This window comes from Lonchura striata, chromosome 3 (genome assembly GCF_046129695.1).
Source record: "Lonchura striata isolate bLonStr1 chromosome 3, bLonStr1.mat, whole genome shotgun sequence".
In the NCBI taxonomy this organism is placed as follows: Eukaryota; Metazoa; Chordata; class Aves; order Passeriformes; family Estrildidae; genus Lonchura; species Lonchura striata.
Window position 1 is genome coordinate 47,277,229 of NC_134605.1, and position 18,224 is coordinate 47,295,452.

Genomic DNA, 18,224 nt, shown 5'->3' on the forward strand with positions numbered 1-18,224 from the left:
TGGTCATTCAGTAAAACCTTTCCCCTATGATTGCCTAACCATTGTAAGGAGCATGACTGATTTTACAGAAAAATTATTCTGGTATTACATTTAATTCATAACTGTAGAAACTGGCCATCATTTATGTCTGGAAAGTATTAGATTTTTTTCACATGTCTGTGCCTGCTCCCAACTACCCCAAGACATGACTTAATTCTTTCATGCTTTGTAGTCAGTCATAGTTGTGTAGTCATATTATCTGTGACACATCTTGTAAATGAAGCATGAGGTAATTTACAGTATTCTAACTAACAATTTGATACAGGAAGCAATAATATTGCATTTATAGTTTCTTATTTTGAATGTTTTGTGAGAATTGACTGTAGCTAGTGTCACAAGAAATGTAAATGGAGTGCTAGTTTGGTAAGGAGTTATAAAATATATTTTATCAATTTTGTTTAAAAGAAGATCAACACTTTATTTCAAAAGAACCACCCAAATTAGCATTGTTTTTCATTTCTCCATCTAACATATACTGCTGTATATGAAGGCACTGAGAGATTTCTTTTAAGAAATAACTATTTCTTCAATTATTCCTGTATCATTCTTTTTTTGCACTGAAACAGGGACCTTCAGTCTGAGTGATAATTTGATGAGTGAAAAGGAAAGTAAACAAAAATATTTCACAAGCAGTGTATAGCTGTAGTCTACTTCAGTTCTAGCTTCAAAGTTTATTTGTGAAGCCAGTTCTACGTAAATATAACCAAACATTTGCCTATGTATTTCTATGCTTTTCATATTTGTGTAAGATGGTTTTGTGTACACTCAAATTTTGTCCTTATTTTTAAAATTTATTTTATTTTTCAGAAAGCAAAGATAAGTATGAAAATCTGAGAGAAGAAATTCAAAAGCCATTGTTACCTGGTTACCAAAATTCAACATGCCTGTGGGTGGGGAGTGAGAGGGAAGGAAACTACATCATCCTGATCATTTGCTTCCTTGACCTTTTAAAATTTGCATTTTGTTCTCTAGAGTTTTCCACCAACTGATGTTATTCTGCATTCATTCATGAATGTGATCACTTTAATGGAGTGCCCAGAAATAGACTAGATATGGACTTTAAACACCTTCCCTGTACTCTGTATCTCCTTTGCCACTCAAAAATGGTATTTTGTAAAGTGTAATGGTATATTACAAATAGGACAAGTCAGCACGCATAAAAAGTGGTATCTGCATCAGTTCTGAACATGCTGAAAATTGCATTAAGTTGAACTTCGTAAGAATGCTACTCGGCACAGTAAAACGTTTCCATTCCTACTGGCAACATCAGACACAAATACTTCATGGCACTGCACTTAGTTTAGGGAAAGAAATGTTACTCCTAGTGAATTGTTTGTATCTGTTTCATGTTGGCATTTGTAGTTTGTATTTTGAATTGTTAAGTGCTGTTTATACAGTATAATCAATGCTTTCCCAACTTGTTTGGTTGCCCTCCATGACTAAATATTTGTGGAACAAGATGTTTACTGTAACTATGTTTAAAATCGATAAGGCAGCATACTTTTACTTCATCTTCTGCCAGATAGTGAATGCCAGGTGGTATGGGGGTCAGAAATCCAGCATTAAAAAAAAAAAAAAAAAAAAAAAAAAGTGTACAGAAAAGCACAGAAGTATGATAGAGAGTATGAGAGCTTTGGCTATTATAGTTTGTTAATATATAAAGCAGCTAATACTTTTACATGAACTTTAGAAGGTATAATATAGTTTTAACTGCTGATCAATTAAGTCAGACAGGCTTTTTGCCAGATGTACATGACTTCCCTTCTGGAATTAGCTTTACAGTTAATTTAAAACTGTTTAAAAACTCCTTTAGAGAGCTATTAAAAGATGCATATGGAGACAACATTTATGAAAAACAGTAGCCAATTCTAGTGATATGTGGGTGACCTGAGCCCTGTGCGGCAGGGCAGCCCGCTGCTGGCTAGACCACAGGTGCCTGGATAGCCTAATAAAGTCTCCACCAAAAGACAGGAGGACTCTTGAGGCAATGTAATCCACGTGGGTTTATTGAGGAGAACGAGGATGAAGGAGATGGGAGCGGGAGCAGGGAGACACTGGGACGCAGGGGAAGGAGGCTGCAGGAGTGAGCAGGGAGGAGGGGCCAGAGGATATAACTGGGAAAGGCAAGGGGGTGGATGGGGTACAAACAGTTCAATGGGAAGGGGGTTTAAGGGGGGAGCAGAGACGGAGTGGCATAAACTGGACCAATGAGAACAAGGGAAAGGAGTGGTTAACTCGAGAGAACTAATGGGGAATGGAGAACACAGAACTATCTAGAACTAAAGGAAGGTACAAACAGTGATGAGCATAAACTGGGGAGGATACAACATATGATGGGCATATCTTCATTTACATGGGGAAGACAGGAATCCAGGGGCAATACTTTTCCTTATACCACTGTGGTTTCCCAAGGCATTCCTGGAGAATCCTTCCCAGGACCTCCTCCCACAGTGACAGAACATAGACTACCAACTAATTGACATCAATGTCACACTTAACAGGATTACAGATATTTCTTCCAGGCTTTCAGTGTCCCTGACTAGGAGGTTAATGATTGAAATATATGACTTAGGGCTTCTATTTTAGACCACATGCTTACTTCCTATTTGCAATCCAGAATTTGTTTTGCTATATCAGTTTTGGACTGCTCAGCTGTCCTGGTTTAGGCCAAATTTGGGAAAAAACTTCTGGAAGGAGCCCCCAGAAAGCAAACCCCCATGGCCCCTCCCCACCCAACTGGTTCAGGAAGAATTTCCTCAGAGAGAAGTGGGGAAAAAACCTGTTTATTTAACAAGCAAAACACTCCCCAGCACCAAAAAAAAAAAAAAAAAAATAACAACACCAGACTCTTCCACCACTCTGAAGAGATGACAAATTCAGAAAGTGTCTCCAGGGAGTGGTCACCCAGTTCTCAGTCTCCTACGCTGGGGATGCCCACTGCAGATCACTAAATGCAGGCTCTTGGTGTTTCCCAGGTCCCAGTCCAGAGCAGATTGGAATGATATTCAGGAAAGGGAAAGGAAAAGAAAACAGTCCAGGGAAAAGATTGGACTGCTTAGCTAAACTGACTAATAACCAAAAGCAAAGCAAAAGCAGAAGCAAGAGCAAGCAAGCAAGCAAAGCCTGTCCTAGACAACAGACCATGGTGGGAGATGAGCTGGCTGATAACAAGAGAAAACAAACCTTCACTTTCAGAGTCAGTTCTGAAAGCATAGAATATAATATCAAACATAACAGAACACACAACTGGGGATACAAGCACCATAATGTCACCCTAGGACATTCCACCCCTTATCTCCATATCATCAACAGACTACTAAACATAATGTAAAAACTTCATCCAGTAAAAACTTCCATCTTTCATGTACTCATACGCATTTGCTTCCATCTCACTTGCTCAAACCTTCAACACTTACATATTTCCTTCTGTCTCATGTCTGTGTGTTTTCATGTACAGACAATGGCAGTAACATCCAGCCAACAATGATTATTTGCACATGAGTCTCACTCCACAATCAGATCTCCCTGAGGTACACATCGTGTTGTTCCATCTCTCTGCATTATCCACCATGTACAACCTGGTCCCTGAGCAAAGACAATCCTACGAATGGGTTTGTCTGTACTTGAGGCAGAATTGATCCACACTGATTTCCCTAACAAACCTCTGACATGTGCCACTGGGACTTTATCTCTGTCTACTGTATTCAGGGGCTCAGACTGGGCAGGACCTGCTTGGTTAGTGGAACCTCAGCTGTTAACTAACCAGGTGGCCTTTGTTAAATGCTGCTCCCAGTTTTTGACAGATCCCCCACCCAATGCTTTCAAGGTGGTTTTTAACAGTCCATTGTACCTCTCCACTTTGCCTGCAGCTGGTGCATGGTAGGCAATATGGTACACCCACTCAATACCATTTTCCCTAGCCCAGGTGTTGATAAGGCTGTTCTTGAAATGAGTCCCATTGTCTGACAAAATCCTCTCAGGGGTACCATGCATCCAAAGGACCTGCTTTTCAAGGCCCAGGATGGTGTTACGGGCTGTAGCATGAGACACAATGTCGGTTTCCAACCATCCTGTGGTGGCTTCTACCATGGTCAGCACATAGCGCTTGCCTTGGCATGTCTGGGGCAGTGTGATGTAGTCAATCTGCCAGGCCTCCCCATAGCTGTACTTGGACCACCACCCATACCATAGGGGCTTCACCTGCTTAGCCTGTTTGATGGCAGCACATGTCTCACAGTCATGGATCACCTGAGAAATACTTTCCATGGTTAAATCCACCCCTCGGTCTCATACCCACTTATAGATGGCATCTCTACCCTGATGGCCTGAGGCATCATGGGCCCATCGTGCTAGGAACAACTCTCCCTTGTGTTCCCAGTTGAGGTCTATCTTTGACACCCTTATCTTTGCAGCCTGATCTACCTGCTGATTGTTTTGCTGCTCTTCATTAGCTCTACTTCTGGGGACATGAGCATCTACATGGTGAGCCTTCACAGGGAGCTTCTCTACCTGGGTAGCAATATCTTTCCACTCTTCAGCAGCCCAAATTGGTTTTCGTCTATGCTGCCAGTTAGCCTCTTTCCACCTCTCCAGCCACCCCCACAGAGCATTGGCTACCATCCATGAATCAGTGTAGAGGTAGAGCTTTTGCCACTTCTCCCTTTTTGCAATGTCTAGGGCCAGTTGAATGGCTTTGAGTTCAGCAAGTTGGATTGATCCACCTTCTCCTTCAGTGGCCTCTGCAACCTGTCGTGTGGGACTCCATACAGCTGCTTTCCACTTCCAATTCATCCCTACAACGCGACAGGAACCGTCAGTGAACAGAGCGTAATAATAGAGAATAGAGCGTGTTTCCTCTGCTGGCGGTTGGTTGCATGGTGGAGCTTCTTCAGCCCGTGTCACTGGTTCTTGTTCTTCATCTGTGACACCAAAACTTTCACCTTCAGGCCAATTTGTAATTACTTCCAAAATCCCAGGTTGATTCAGTTTACCAATATGGGCGTGCTTTGTGATGAGAGCAATCCACTTGCTCCATGTAGCACTGGTGGCATGGTGGGTGAAGGGAACCTCTCCTCTGAACATCCACCCTAGCACCAGTAGTCAGGGTGCCAGGAGGAGTTGTGCTTCTGTGCCAATCACCTCTGAGGCGGCCTGGACTCCCTCGTAGGCAGCCAAGATTTCCTTCTCTGTTGGGATGTAGTTGGCTTCAGACCCTCTATAGCTCTGACTCCAAAATCCCAGTGGTCAGCCTCTCATCAGGCACGTTCTGCCAAAGGCTCCAGGACAGACCATGGTTCCCGGCTGCAAAGTAGAGCACGTTCTTCACATCTGGTCCCGTCCTGACTGGGCCAAGGGCTACTGCATGAGCAATTTCCTGCTTTATCTGGGTGAAAGCTTGCTGCTGCTCAGGGCCCCAGTGGAAATCATTCTTCTTGCAGGTGACCAGGTAAAGAGGGCTCACGATCTGACTGTACTCAGGAATGTCCATTCTCCAAAAAGCCCTATGATAGCGCCTACAAAAGCTTGTGTCTCTTTCTTGTTGGTTGGTGGGGACATAGCTGTGATCTTATTGATGACATCTGTAGGAATCTGATGCCGTCAATCTTGCCACTTCACTCCCAGGAATTGGATCTCTCAAGCAGGTCCCTTAACTTTACTCTTCTTGATGGCAAAACCAGCTTCCAGGAGGATTCAGATGATTTTCTCTCCTTTCTCAAACACTTCTGCTGCTGTGCTCACACACACAATGATATCATCAATATACTGTAGATGTTCTGTAGCCTCACCCTTTTCTAGTGCAATCTGAATCAGGCCATGGCAGATGGTGGCACTGTTCTTCCACACCTGGGGCAGTCGATTCCAGCTATACTGCACTCCCCTCCACATAAAGGCAAACTGAGGCCTGCATTCTGCTGCCAGAGGAATGGAGAAAAATGCATTAGCAATATCGATAGTGGTGTACTACTTCTCTGCCTTGGACTCCAGCTCGTACTGGATTTCCAGCATATCCGGTACAGCAGCGCTCAGTGGTGGAGTCACTTCATTCAATGCACGGTAGTCCACTGTCAATCTCCCTTCTCCTTCAGATTTATACACAGGCCAAATGGGCCTGTTGAAGGGTGAGTGGGTTTTGCTGACCACCCCTTGGCTCTCCAGCTCTTGGATCATCTTATGGATGGGAGCCACAGCATTTCAAGTTGTTCTGTACTGTCAGCACAGTTGAAATGGCAATTGGTACCTGTTGCTCTTCTCCCTTCAGAAGTCCTATGTAGATGGATTCTCAGACAGTCCAGGCAAGGTGTTCAATTGCTGGATGCCCTCTGCTATCCCAAATACCCACCTGAGTCCCTTTGGGTCTTTAAAATACCCCCTTTGGAGGTAATCTATGCCCAAAATGCATGGGGCCTCTGGGCCCATCACAATAGGGTGTTTTTTCCACTCATTTCCTGTCAGACTTATATCATCTTCCACCAAGTTAAAGTCCTGTGATCCACCTGTCACACCAGCAATAGAGACAGATTCTGCCCCAATATGTCTCAATGGGACTAATGTGCATTGTGCACCAGTATCAACCAAAGCCTTATATCTTTGTGGTTCCGATATGCCAAGCCAACAAATCCACACAGTCCAGAAAACACAGTTTTCCCTTGCTTCTACCTGGCTAGAGGCAGGGCCCCTCTAAGCCTGTTTATCCTTCTGTTCTTGGACATATATCTTAGAGGTTCCTTCAAGGGGATCGGACGTGTCATCACCATCATCATACCTGGCAGTCTGGCTACGGGCAGCTGGAGCTGCTCTCCTTTTGGTGGAACTTCGTCTCCGAATCTTGCCTTCATTCAGTTCATGCACCCTTTGTGCCAGCGCAGCAGTAGATTTTCCATCCCATTTCCTCATGTTTTCTCCGCAATCATGCAGGAAGACCCACAGCTCAGCTTGTGGGGTGTACCTTCTCTCTCCATCTGAGGAACATCTGTGTTGGGATACCAGAACCTCTGATCTGTACTGCCGAGATTTGGAGAAGGTCCTCGTTAATCTCCTCCCTGAGACTCATGATTCTCCTCTATCCTGTCTTGTAATTTCTGCAGACGTGTTTCTACTGCTGCAATTCTGGCATGGGTTGGGCCATGTACAACATCTGCATATGCTCGGAGCTTCTTTGCCATATCGAGCACGGTCTCATCCCTCTCATCCCACTTCATTATTGCTAAAGCAGAAGCATATTCATTTGGCCCAAGTCGTACAAGTTTTTGCCACATCACAGATGTACATGGTACCAAGTCTGGATTTCTAGTTGTTATTTAATCTGAGAAGATAATCTCTGCCACTGCCATTTCTCTCAGATGTTGGATCCCTTGTTCTATGGTTTCCACTGGGTCTACTGCATATAAAGATCATCTGCCTACCAGTATCTTTGTGCTACACTTTCCAGAGCCTGTGCCCAGAGGCTGTGAGGGTCATCATTCCTTGGTCAATGACAGGACCATGTGACAGGGATCCCAAATGCCTTGCTTAAGTGTTATCCAGAATTGTAGCCTCACCTGCAGCATCCCAAAGACGGACCAACCAACTAATTACAGACTCATCAGGTCGTCAAATGTAATCCTTTCTTAGGCCACGAAGGTCCTTTAGGGAAAAGGACTCAGTATTGTTCTCTGATCTTGTACCAGTTACTTTGACTCCTGATTTTATGTCAGGAGGTGTTGAGGGTCCTTCTCCTGCATTATCATCATCATCATCATCATCCACTGGTTGATCAGTCTTTTCCGTGCTCTTTCTACTTCTCGTGCTAGTAGCAACAGCCATTGGTTGAGGCTTAGCTGCTGAGTCTGGTTTAGCTGCTAGCTTAGGCTCACTGTCTGGTTTAGCTGCTGGCTTCAAGCTGGGTGTGTTGGCTGCAGCCTGAGTGACTGGGATAGCTGCTGATTTATCTCCCTGCCCTCCTTCCTCTGTCTGCTGCCCTACAGTATCTAGCAGGGTGCGATAAGCATATGCCAGGGCCCAGCTCACTGCAATGATCTTTTTCTCCTTAGAGTTATCATGGCACTTTTTTTTCAGGTAGTTTGCCATGTCAGCTGGATTCTGCATTTGTCTACATGGAAAGTCCCAGGCTATAGGGTCAGAAAATTCCTTTAAGATTTGGCCCATATCCTCCCATTTCCCAGAGCACTCAGGATTTCTCACACTTGGGTCTACTCCTGGGTCAGGGGTCTCATCAGCCCCTCTAGAAATCTCAGCCCTCATTCTAGAGAGACTGCAGACTGTCTCAGAAAGCTTACCAGATTAAACACCAGAAAGATCGTCTCTTTAACATTCAGGGGAAACTCAACATTCTCTAATGAGAGGTAACAGATTCAGAAGAGAAGAAGAAAGCAAAGGCTGAAAAGCCTCATCCCCTGCTTCCCCTCTTACGAACTGGCTGCACAACCATAACCATGAACCATACATTCCTGGAACAGACTTCAGCACATTTATAAACCCCAAGCAAGCCATTACACCCAAGCCCAGCCTGATGGATATTCTGGGCAATGCCCTTCTACTGCAAAATCTACGTATTAGGGACAATACCGGAGCTATTCCTGGATAATAAAAGAAACCTAGAGGGATTAAGATCTCAAAAAACCCTAGGGACCAGAAACACATGCAGGCCTCCACCCCAAGAGACATTATGAATTCAAACAACATAGCCAGTAACTGCTCTATACCAACACAAAGTAATTAGAACCAGACTATGATTAGAACAGGGTTTTTTCCACTCTCTCAAGACCCACATTGGGTGCCAAAATATTTGTCCTGGTTTAGGGCAAATTTGGGAGAAAACTTCCGGAAGGAGCCCCCAGAAAGCAAACCCCCACAGCCCCTTCCTCCCCATCTGGTTCAGGAAGAATTTCCTCAGAGAGAAGTGGGGAAAAAACCTGTTTATTTAACAAGCAAAACACTCCCCAGCACAAAACAAAACAAAACAAACAAAAAAAAAAAAAAAACCAAAAAAAACCACCAAAAAAACCCCACCACATGACAAAACCTCTTTCACTACTCTGAAGAGATAATGAATTCAGAAAGTGTCTCCTGGGAGTGGTCACCCAGTTCTTAGTCTCCTACGCTGGGGATGCCCACTGCAGATCACTAAATGCAGGCTCTTGGTGCTTCTGTGTTTCTCAGGTCCCAGTCTAGAGCAGGTTGGAATGATATTCAGGAAAGGGAAAGCAAAAAGAAAACAGTCCAGGGAAAAGATTGGACTGCTTAGCTAAACTGACTAATAATCAAAAGCAAAAGCAAAGGCAAAAGCAGGAGCAAGAGCAAGCAAGCAAGCAAGCAAGCAAAGCCTGTCCTAGACAACAGACCATGGTGGGAGATGAGCTGGCTGATAACAAGAGAAAACAAACCTTCACTTTCAGGTCAGTTCTGAAAGCACAGAATATAATATCAAACATAAACAGAACACATAATTGGGGATACAAACACCATAACGTCACCCTAGGACATCAACTGATAACAACCCCTTCCTCCAGTCCATACTTAAAAGTCCCAAACCAATCAGCTTGATTGATAATGTTTTTCTCTCAAAGCTAATTTTTCCTGAAAGCAGACCATGTGTGCAACTCAGTTGGATGCAGGTGCTCACAGCTTTGGAGCCTGAAAGACACTGGGGTAAGGCAAATGAGCTCTAACCTTCTGAGTTGCATTATTCCCTGTCTAATCTAGCACATCAAGAGACATTCCGAGCTGTTCAGAGGCTAATATACTCTACAGGGTGTCATAAAAGGAAGTGCAAAATATGACCTCAGGAATCTGTTATTCTTCACATATACCAAGCACTAGAAAATATGTTTTTTTTCACTGTGTGAAAAGTAAGTCTCCTGTTGCTGATAAACCTATGTGAAAATCTGTACTAGCAGTAATTTCTGGCAGGGATATAAATTACCAAGAATGGAATTCTAAAATTTTGTGTTGATGGGAGTAACATTACTATTTGGGGAAGAGAAAACAAGAGATTATTTGCTGTTATGACTAACTTATGGAAAAAAAAAAATACTTTACAGAGTAAAGCTATTTTAATGGCACTGATTCAAATCCATGTTTGTATTTATGTAAACAGTAGTCTTCTCCTAACTTTGCTCCTAAGTGCAAGGATACAGTAGCATGTTTTCATTTGTAGCCTTCCTGTTCTCTTCAGTACCTACAGTATGTATATTACTATACTAAATGAAATAATAGATCATCTAACAAAGATCACTATGTGCAATACTGTATTTAGTGTTTCTATTCCAATTTTTTTTAGAATGTTAATTTATAAGAAAATAAAAGGAATAATGAAACAACTGTTTTCTCTTGTCACTCTCTGGTTATGCTGTAGTTTGCTACATACTATTTGTTCCCTAAGCACCACATCCCATTCTGGCTCCTGTGATCAAGGAAGAGCCTTTGTGAAGAGAGCAGAGGAAATAAGGCTTCTCTTTGGTAGTGACAGTAATTCCCAGTTATGTGGATACACTACCTTTTCCCCAGGTGGTGGTAGTGAGAGCTTCAGTGTTCTTTAACCAAGGAGACTATGTAAAACTCACTCTCCAGCTTGTGAATGCCTCCCACTCTTGCATTTGGCTCAGGTTTGTAACCTGGTCCTACTATATTGCTGAGTTAACAGTCTCAAGAAATTACTAGTAGAGCAAAAACATTAATTGAAAAGTATAATCTGCACATTATAATCCTTATCTATCTATCTATATATATATATATATATATATATATATATACACACACATATATATATATATATATATATATACAAGTATTATAGTGTGGGTATTCTCAGTTCAGTCAGAGAGAATGGACAGTTTCTAACCAGGCAGAAGTCTGAGATGCAGTTGAGAAAGAATGTAAATAATTTTTTATCTCTCTTGTTGCTCACATTGTTTATAGATAAGTTCTGCCACTGTGCGTCATTCACTGCACACAAGATGTTTTTACTCTAGGACCAATAGAATGGGCCTGGATGATATTCTCTATAAAAAGAGCAATGTATTTGAAATAAATCAGAGTTCTATTCCCAGCCTTCTGAATCTGAGTCCTTTCAAACCATCCTGCCTCAATGGCGTCATTATAGCAACCTCCTAAAAGGTCCAGCAACCTCCTAAATCTATCACATACATACATACCCTTTCTACAGGATGTGCAGCATGGATGCTAGAAGTTATTTCAAGCCTCCCTCTCTCTCTCTAAAGTGTCAAAGGTTGACTGCAGCTGATGGAACCATATTATGATCTTAAGACGCATGCTGCAACATAGATTTTTCTTTCATTTTACTAAGACCCAGCCAATTTGGTAGAACATTTTTCTCTTTTATATAGCTCCTCTCCAGCCTATTTCAAAACTCCATGCAAAGTAGCCCACTATGTGCAGCACCACAGTTGACCCACGGAACATCCAAAGAGGACTCAGCACAAATTACACTTCTGCTCTTTGTTTTTAGTAGCGTACTCAACTTTTTACAAAATTCTGGACCAATGCTCTTTTGTTTGTTTGGTTTGGTTTTTTTTTTTTTTATTTAAGAGGATGAACACCCCACTGGTCCCCTCTCCCCTCATTTGCTGCAATCCCCCTCTTTACTGAAACATCAAGCACTCTACACTGAAGAATTGGCCCTAATGCTACAAGAGTTCTCACAGACAAAATTCTGACCCTTTGTTGATTGCCAACACCACATATTGCTCACCGTTACTTAAATGCAACAGCAAAAGAAGGACTTTCATACCTGAGCAGCAGATGCGATGTGCTGGCAACAATTTGGGTTTTTATGAGGAGCTAAGAGGATTCATGTTGTTTTTCCTGCCAATTAAAGCCTTTCAGAAGCATGGCACTTTGTCACGTCATGACACTGTAGTGGGTTATCTTTTTTTTGTAGCACCTTTCATCATCCCAAACACTTCCAAAACTTAGTTAAGTATTAACCAGCTGTGGCAGTGGGAATAATAATTAGAGGGATCTTCCACTGACTGACTTTTTTTTCTTGCCCAGTTTTTCAGTGATCAGCTTAAAAAGTTCGAAGCAAATATTAATTCCATTGAGAGAACATATAGCAAGTCATTGCATTGCAATTATTTTGTTGCAGATTATAGGTTAAAAGCAAAGCCAAATTTGTGACAAATCCACTATACTAGTTACTTCAGTTACACAAATTTTAAACTACTGTGGACAGAATAAGCGAAAACTGATGAAGCTGAGTTTTTCTGAATATATAGTGTAAACAAGACAGCAAAGGGAGAAAAGAGAAAACCATGCCCCAATACCATTCATGTCTGCCACCCATCAAGAGGATTCTCATTACAGAACAGATTCTTTGAGTTATTCTCTTGCTTACAACTGACCCATCTGTTCCTCTATCTGATATTCTTCCAAGCTAATTATTAGAGCACCCAGAGGTTAAGTCCATTGCCTCAAAAAATGTCTTTCTGAACACAAAGAGTCCCTATTGCATCAGCACTGTATTCCCAGCTGCTGCTCAAATTTACTGTCTTAGAAACTTCACTTGCCACCCACCTTACACTGGGGCTCTGCCAACATGGCAGTCCCATTGTAGTTGAGTTTAACATGCACTTTTCTCCTCCCTTCCCCTGTCCTGTAGCACTTTGTCCACTTTAAGAAACTGCATTTGTCTGACCTACAGCTTTTCCATCTACTCTGAAAGATGTGCTTTGTTCTTGGATTGCTTCTACAAGTGGGAGAATTTTGGATCACAGAGTATGCCTCTGGTACAATGATGATTCAACAGCTGGGCAGCAGCAGACAGGGAACTGGAGCTGGAGTCTGGGCTTTGCCTCAAGCAGCAGAGGTTCAGGTAGGTGCTGGGCAATCCATGACCTGCAAAGCAGAAGACTGGCCAAGAGGTGGGTGTTCATGAGAAAGGAGCATTCGAGGACGTGACTGCTGAGCTCCCTTTCAGCCAAGTGACAGAGGTGCTTGGGAGGTCTGAGCAGGGAGCCTGCCCACACCTAGGCAAAGGGCTCCTGCAAGCACAGTGCCTTAAAGGACCCCCCTTTCTAGCTGTGGTCTAGGTACTCCTGCTTCTTTCAAGACCCATCACAGGCACCTCTTCTGGTCACATGGAGGCTCATCAACCAGTGTGACAGCTCACTTTCCACATAGAAATTTGGTAAGGGAAAAAAAACACCACAAACTCCAAAATACTGCCCCATGTTTGGACTGTCATATGTTGAACCTGCTAAAGAGCTAATAGCAACAACTAAAGCTCACCTGTATCTTAGGATATAACTTTGTTTTCCTTATGCGTAGTTTGGTGCCTGTTACATAAGGATCTATATATATTTTAAACAAAATTATTTAGGTCAGTTACTCCTCTTATGGAGTAACTGATTAATGATAGCAGTGTTTCAACCAGTGGTGGGGCTTTGTTCATCAGTTTACCAAAAAACCCAGAATAAGTGCATGCAAAATCAACTACAGAATCTAAGAATAATGCATTTTATTTTTCCCTCTTGCCTTCCAGGTACTTCTGAGAGGAGTGGGAAACAAGGGGAGAAGTAGTTAGGTTTTCCCAAACTGTCAGGGTGAGCCATAATTCACCTATATTTAGGAGGATGAAAAGGAAGCTGGAGAATATAATGATTAGAGAGCAGTTGGACACAAACTGTTGAAGCAAAACACCTGGATGCCATATAACCCTAGAGTCACTTAATTATTTTATCTATAATTTAATAGTTGACCTATAAAATAATTACATTATACTTAAAGCATTTCTTCATTTTTTTCATTTATAAAACAAGAATTAAATACAGTTTTAACCAGTACAAGCTCAACTCAGTTTTTTACATAAACACAGCTCCTAGAAGGAGCTTTAAGCTGCAGCATATTCATATTGCAAACTGCTGAAAAATCCAGGCAGGGCATAGCTTGAAGGTAAAGATTCTTGCACATTTTTCTTAAGTGAATTTACTAGGGTGCTTTTCTCTCTCTGATCTAAAATATCTGACTTTCAGTTGATTCCCTTAAGTGAAGACTGAGATCCCCAGAGTCTTACTAGACTATATTGCCACCTTCCCCATCTGCATCCCACCCACACCGACGCTCTCAAGACTAGTCTGAATTGTGCCCATCCTGGGGCTGGCATGATGCAGCAGCAACAGCCCCTAAAGCATTCCCTGTGTGAGGAGTCTCCCTGTGCACTTCTGACGCGTTGGAAGGTCACAGCAGAAAAGCAATGTTTGTTCATGTAATAGGGCTGCCAGACCCGACCAACCTCACCCTGCCCACAGCAGTCCCTGTAAACTGCTTGGAGCTCTTTTGGAGATCGGTTCTCAAAGCCTCTTAGGGAGGCCTGTATCACATAATGGGGACCTGTAGCTCTGAAGCCCCAGCTGGTGACAGTGCTGAACTCATTAACCCCTTGAAGTGGCTGCATGCAAAGAGGCTGGTGGGGAGGGGCTCTGGCAGCAGGCTGCAGATGCTGAACTGTGCGACATGCACAGGGAGTCAGAGTGTCATTTTTAATTTGTAAGCTTCAGACAACTGCATGTGCACTGGCTTTGGTTTGGGGGAAGGGACTGATTTGAGACAGGATTTTAATGCAGGTGGGACTAATACAAATCAGAACTGTAACAAATGGGATATACAGGACATGTTAAACTCCAACTGAATAACAACATAGTATGATTTAAAATGAACTGCAAGTTTTTCACCAACACTTATTGTGCAGGTCTCAAAAACTGAGTGGACCACCAATAGTGTAGCAATCACAACTTACTCTCTCCCTGCTCCCACAGCTGTGACCCATTCCAGCAGCACTGATTGAGGCATTTGTCCTTTAACACATTAACATGGTTTCCAATCATGGGAGAGACACCACTCCCAAAACTTGATGACACTTATGTAGCTTTTGTATTCAGTCTAGCAGTGACCAACTTTGTCCTTTGTGTGACAGTGCTTTTATACCTTTGGGGACACATCATCCCCATAAGCAGAATGATGTGTCCCCACACTACCCTTCCACCTCCCCTGGTTTGAGCAGGCATAAATATAAGGTCATAAATGGATGTTGTCCTTTTTGGAGTAAGAAACACACATACATATCTAACATACAAAAACCTACCAAAAGCATAGTAAAACCATGTCCATTTTAACCCAGGCAGCCAACCTAACAACTGAGTCTCTTAACATATTTTAATCGCTGGCATACTCTGCCACAAGAAAAATATACATGGCTAGGTCTATAATACTTTAAACAGCTGTTTACTATAGCTAGGTTACAAAATAAACACTGCTGCAGAGGCCATGTGTTCAATATACTCTAACCACAACAGCATCAGAACCCACCCTCAGTCTGCTCTGTGGTCACCGTGGCTGACCCAGTGCCTCACCCTCTTCCCCTTGCTTCTGATCTGCAGTTCAGACAACAAGCCCAGAACCATTTGTCATTGCACAATTGAAGCCGTCTTTAGGAGCGGAGCCTCATTGGAAAGTCTCACACATTTCTCCTTGTTACTCTCCCTCATATGTGTCCCCCAGTCCTGGGCAGCACCCCAGCACTTCCGAGTGAGAGAAGCAAGCTCCAGACCAAAGCACAGGGAAGGTGTTCTCAACTTGTGGAGGGAACTGGAGTGTAGGGCAGAGGGCTTTACTCCACACAGTGGAAACATTTAATGCTGGATTCAGCCAACTGGTCACTTAGATGATCAATCCCAACTTCTGTGAGCCTGCTCCACTCCAGAAGATTCAACTGCCAGATGATATTTAAAATGCAATGAAACTTTATGGTGAAGTGCCTAACACAGCCGGTTAAAAAGTGTTATTCCAGTAGGCAAGTGACAAGGAGCCTTTCCTTGCTGGAGAGATGCCTCCTGAAAAAAAACAAAACACCAAAAAAAAAAAAAAAAGAAACAAATCAACAAAATGGACAGCTCAGTGGGAGAGGAGAGGCTGCAGTAAAGCTGATGGAGACAACACCAAGCAGCAGCTACATGCCTGTTCTCACAGTTTGCCTGAGCTGTTCAGATTCACAGACATGCACCGGCACTGCTTGACCTTCTGAATTTTCTTGAGTCGGAACGGTGGGTCCAGCTCAGGGCACTCCAGCTGCACGGTCGAAGAGGTGACCTTGTGTGGCTTGCAAAAAGCACAGGACTGGAAGGACTCCTCCTCCTTTTTCACATGCCGCGGAATGTAGAAGGAGTTGCACTGCCCATAGCAGAAGCGGTTGATGATGGTGCGGCTGATGCAGCCCTCCTCGCTGACAGTCTGCCGCAGCGGCTGCGTCTTGCACCAGTCGCTCTTGAGGTATTTCCTCTCGGTGACCACGAGGGCCTCCTGGCTGGAGGCCAACACCTCCTTGTTCAGCTGCTGCCTCCGCTCCGAGTGGTTGCTGCCGCTGCCTTTGTACGGGGAGGGAATGGCACCTGCAGGGCGGCTTTTCCTGGCGTCCGTTACTCGAACCAGCGCTGCCATCAGAAAAACGGACAGGGCAAATTTCCAAACCATCCTGCAAAGGCAACACAAGGCGCTGTTAGGCGAAATGTATTTTCAAACCACAGAACTGGAATGGAGTTGGTACTTCATGCATGCTTTTAGAAGAAGTGGAGATTTTAACGTCTGTATAATCCCATCACTTTGCCTAGATTAGCTCTATTCTAGGGTGATTACTTATCAGGAAGAGGCCAGGCCCTTTGGAAAGTCACATTGCTCCCCCTCGCCCCTCCACAACCTCTCCAACTACTTGTTTTTTCCCCACAGGGACTTTGATGCTTTGGTGGCTGAAGTGGTGGTTTTACAAAAGCTTCAGCCAGAAACGTTTCCTCCTTCTCTGTGAACTCCTGGGCCAAACATCTGGGCAAACTCCTGGCTAGCAAAGGCTCAAGAAACTCTTGCCAAGATGGTGAGAGCTGATTTGGGGATTGCAGGGCAGAGGTGAAGGGAAAACCAGGTAACACAAAGTGCACTCCCATGTCTCTTCAGCCCCCGAGTCCCAGCCCAGCCTAATTCCCCACAGAAGTAGCAGGGGGTGTCCAAAAAACTATTTTTATTATTTCAAATTGCTTCTGAAGTTTCTTAGGGCTCTTATGGCACTTACAGGCTTGTATTTGTTGTTTTTGTATGAGGCCAAAACCTTGATGGATTTATTTTTGTAGTAAGAGGAAATGCTTAAACACAACTTAGAGAACTTCACAACTGCAAAGCCTCTTGGGCAAATGGTTTAAGAAGGTTTGTAAACATGAGAGGATTCAATATTTATTTTAGATTTTAAGGAATAGGTCAGAGCATAAGCCTGTTGCTAAATTAAAATAGTCAGCCAGATGGCAAAAATTTTTTTCTATGGCTGTCTATTACGTATCGTTGTTCTGTGGGGCATCTCTTACCAACTCTTGTCCAATTCATTTTAGTAATGAATTGGTGTTACAGAACACTAGACTAAGTGTACTAAATTTCCTTATAAAGACACCAGTAAACTGCTCATTTGGCAGTTCATTTCATATCACTCTCCCTGGGAAAAGAGAACAGAGGGTCTCTTCAGTACCAGAAGTGGGTGCACAGAAGCTTCCCAGACTAGACTAGAACACCTCCAAATATTTCTTTATTCTTACTGAGTATTTTTATATTGTACAGAAGAAAGACTTATCCCTCTCCTCACAGTAAAGCTTCAAACCCTTCCAATGATTTTAATAATTGGAATGATTTTATTTTTTTTTTCCTTTAGAGAGATACCTAAACAAAGAAACTACCATCACACTGGTAATTATGTCAAACACTAGACTCTTCAGATGTTGCACAGGTACTCTCATCTGGAAAACATGTCACTTTCCAAACAATAACACCAAAAGATCAAAAATGTGTTTGCAGTAAAGGTGCAAAAGAAGACAAGAACAGCAGTAACAAATGCTTCTCACCTAATAAAGTAGACTTAACATGTTTAACTTCTGTGGAGATAAAGAAAAGGAACTACTCTAGCAGACAGATGACATTGCTTAAGGTTATTTTCTAAGTCTACAAGATCTCAATGTCAGACTTGGACTAAGTTTCTAAGGGGAGAAGCCTGAAGTGCTGAAGGAAACAAAAGTGCCAATCATAGCTGTAAACAGAGGATATTCTGACATAGAGTTAAATTTCACCCAAGTGTATGCTTGAAAAAGCGTATGCACCTTTAAATGGAAACCAGTATTTCTAAACCACAAAAAAGTTCACTT

At 42.9% G+C, this 18,224-nt stretch overlaps 2 protein-coding genes across 4 annotated transcripts in view; one reads left to right on the forward strand and one right to left on the reverse strand.

The window, feature by feature from the left end:
- FMN2 (formin 2) overlaps positions 1-11,088 on the forward strand; it is a 160,365-nt gene extending 149,277 nt beyond the window's left edge. For 2 of the 3 annotated variants that reach the window (XM_077782124.1, XM_077782125.1), the window contains one exon: positions 1,012-11,088. In XM_077782124.1, coding sequence (XP_077638250.1) covers positions 1,012-1,089 — 78 coding nt within the window. In that variant the 3' untranslated portion in view covers positions 1,090-11,088. Of the gene's footprint in view, positions 1-846 lie in introns of all 3 variants that reach the window. The other variant, XM_077782126.1, reaches the window with a different exon arrangement.
- A 2,411-nt stretch (positions 11,089-13,499) lies between these two features.
- The window catches only part of GREM2 (gremlin 2, DAN family BMP antagonist), a 42,093-nt gene continuing 37,368 nt past the window's right edge, over positions 13,500-18,224 (reverse strand). The window contains exons 2-3 of the mRNA XM_021527045.2: positions 16,012-16,525; positions 13,500-15,887 (exon numbers count right to left, since the gene is read on the reverse strand). Coding sequence (XP_021382720.1) covers positions 16,018-16,524 — 507 coding nt within the window. The 5' untranslated portion in view covers position 16,525 and the 3' untranslated portion in view covers positions 13,500-15,887; positions 16,012-16,017. The remainder of the gene's footprint in view (positions 15,888-16,011; positions 16,526-18,224) is intronic.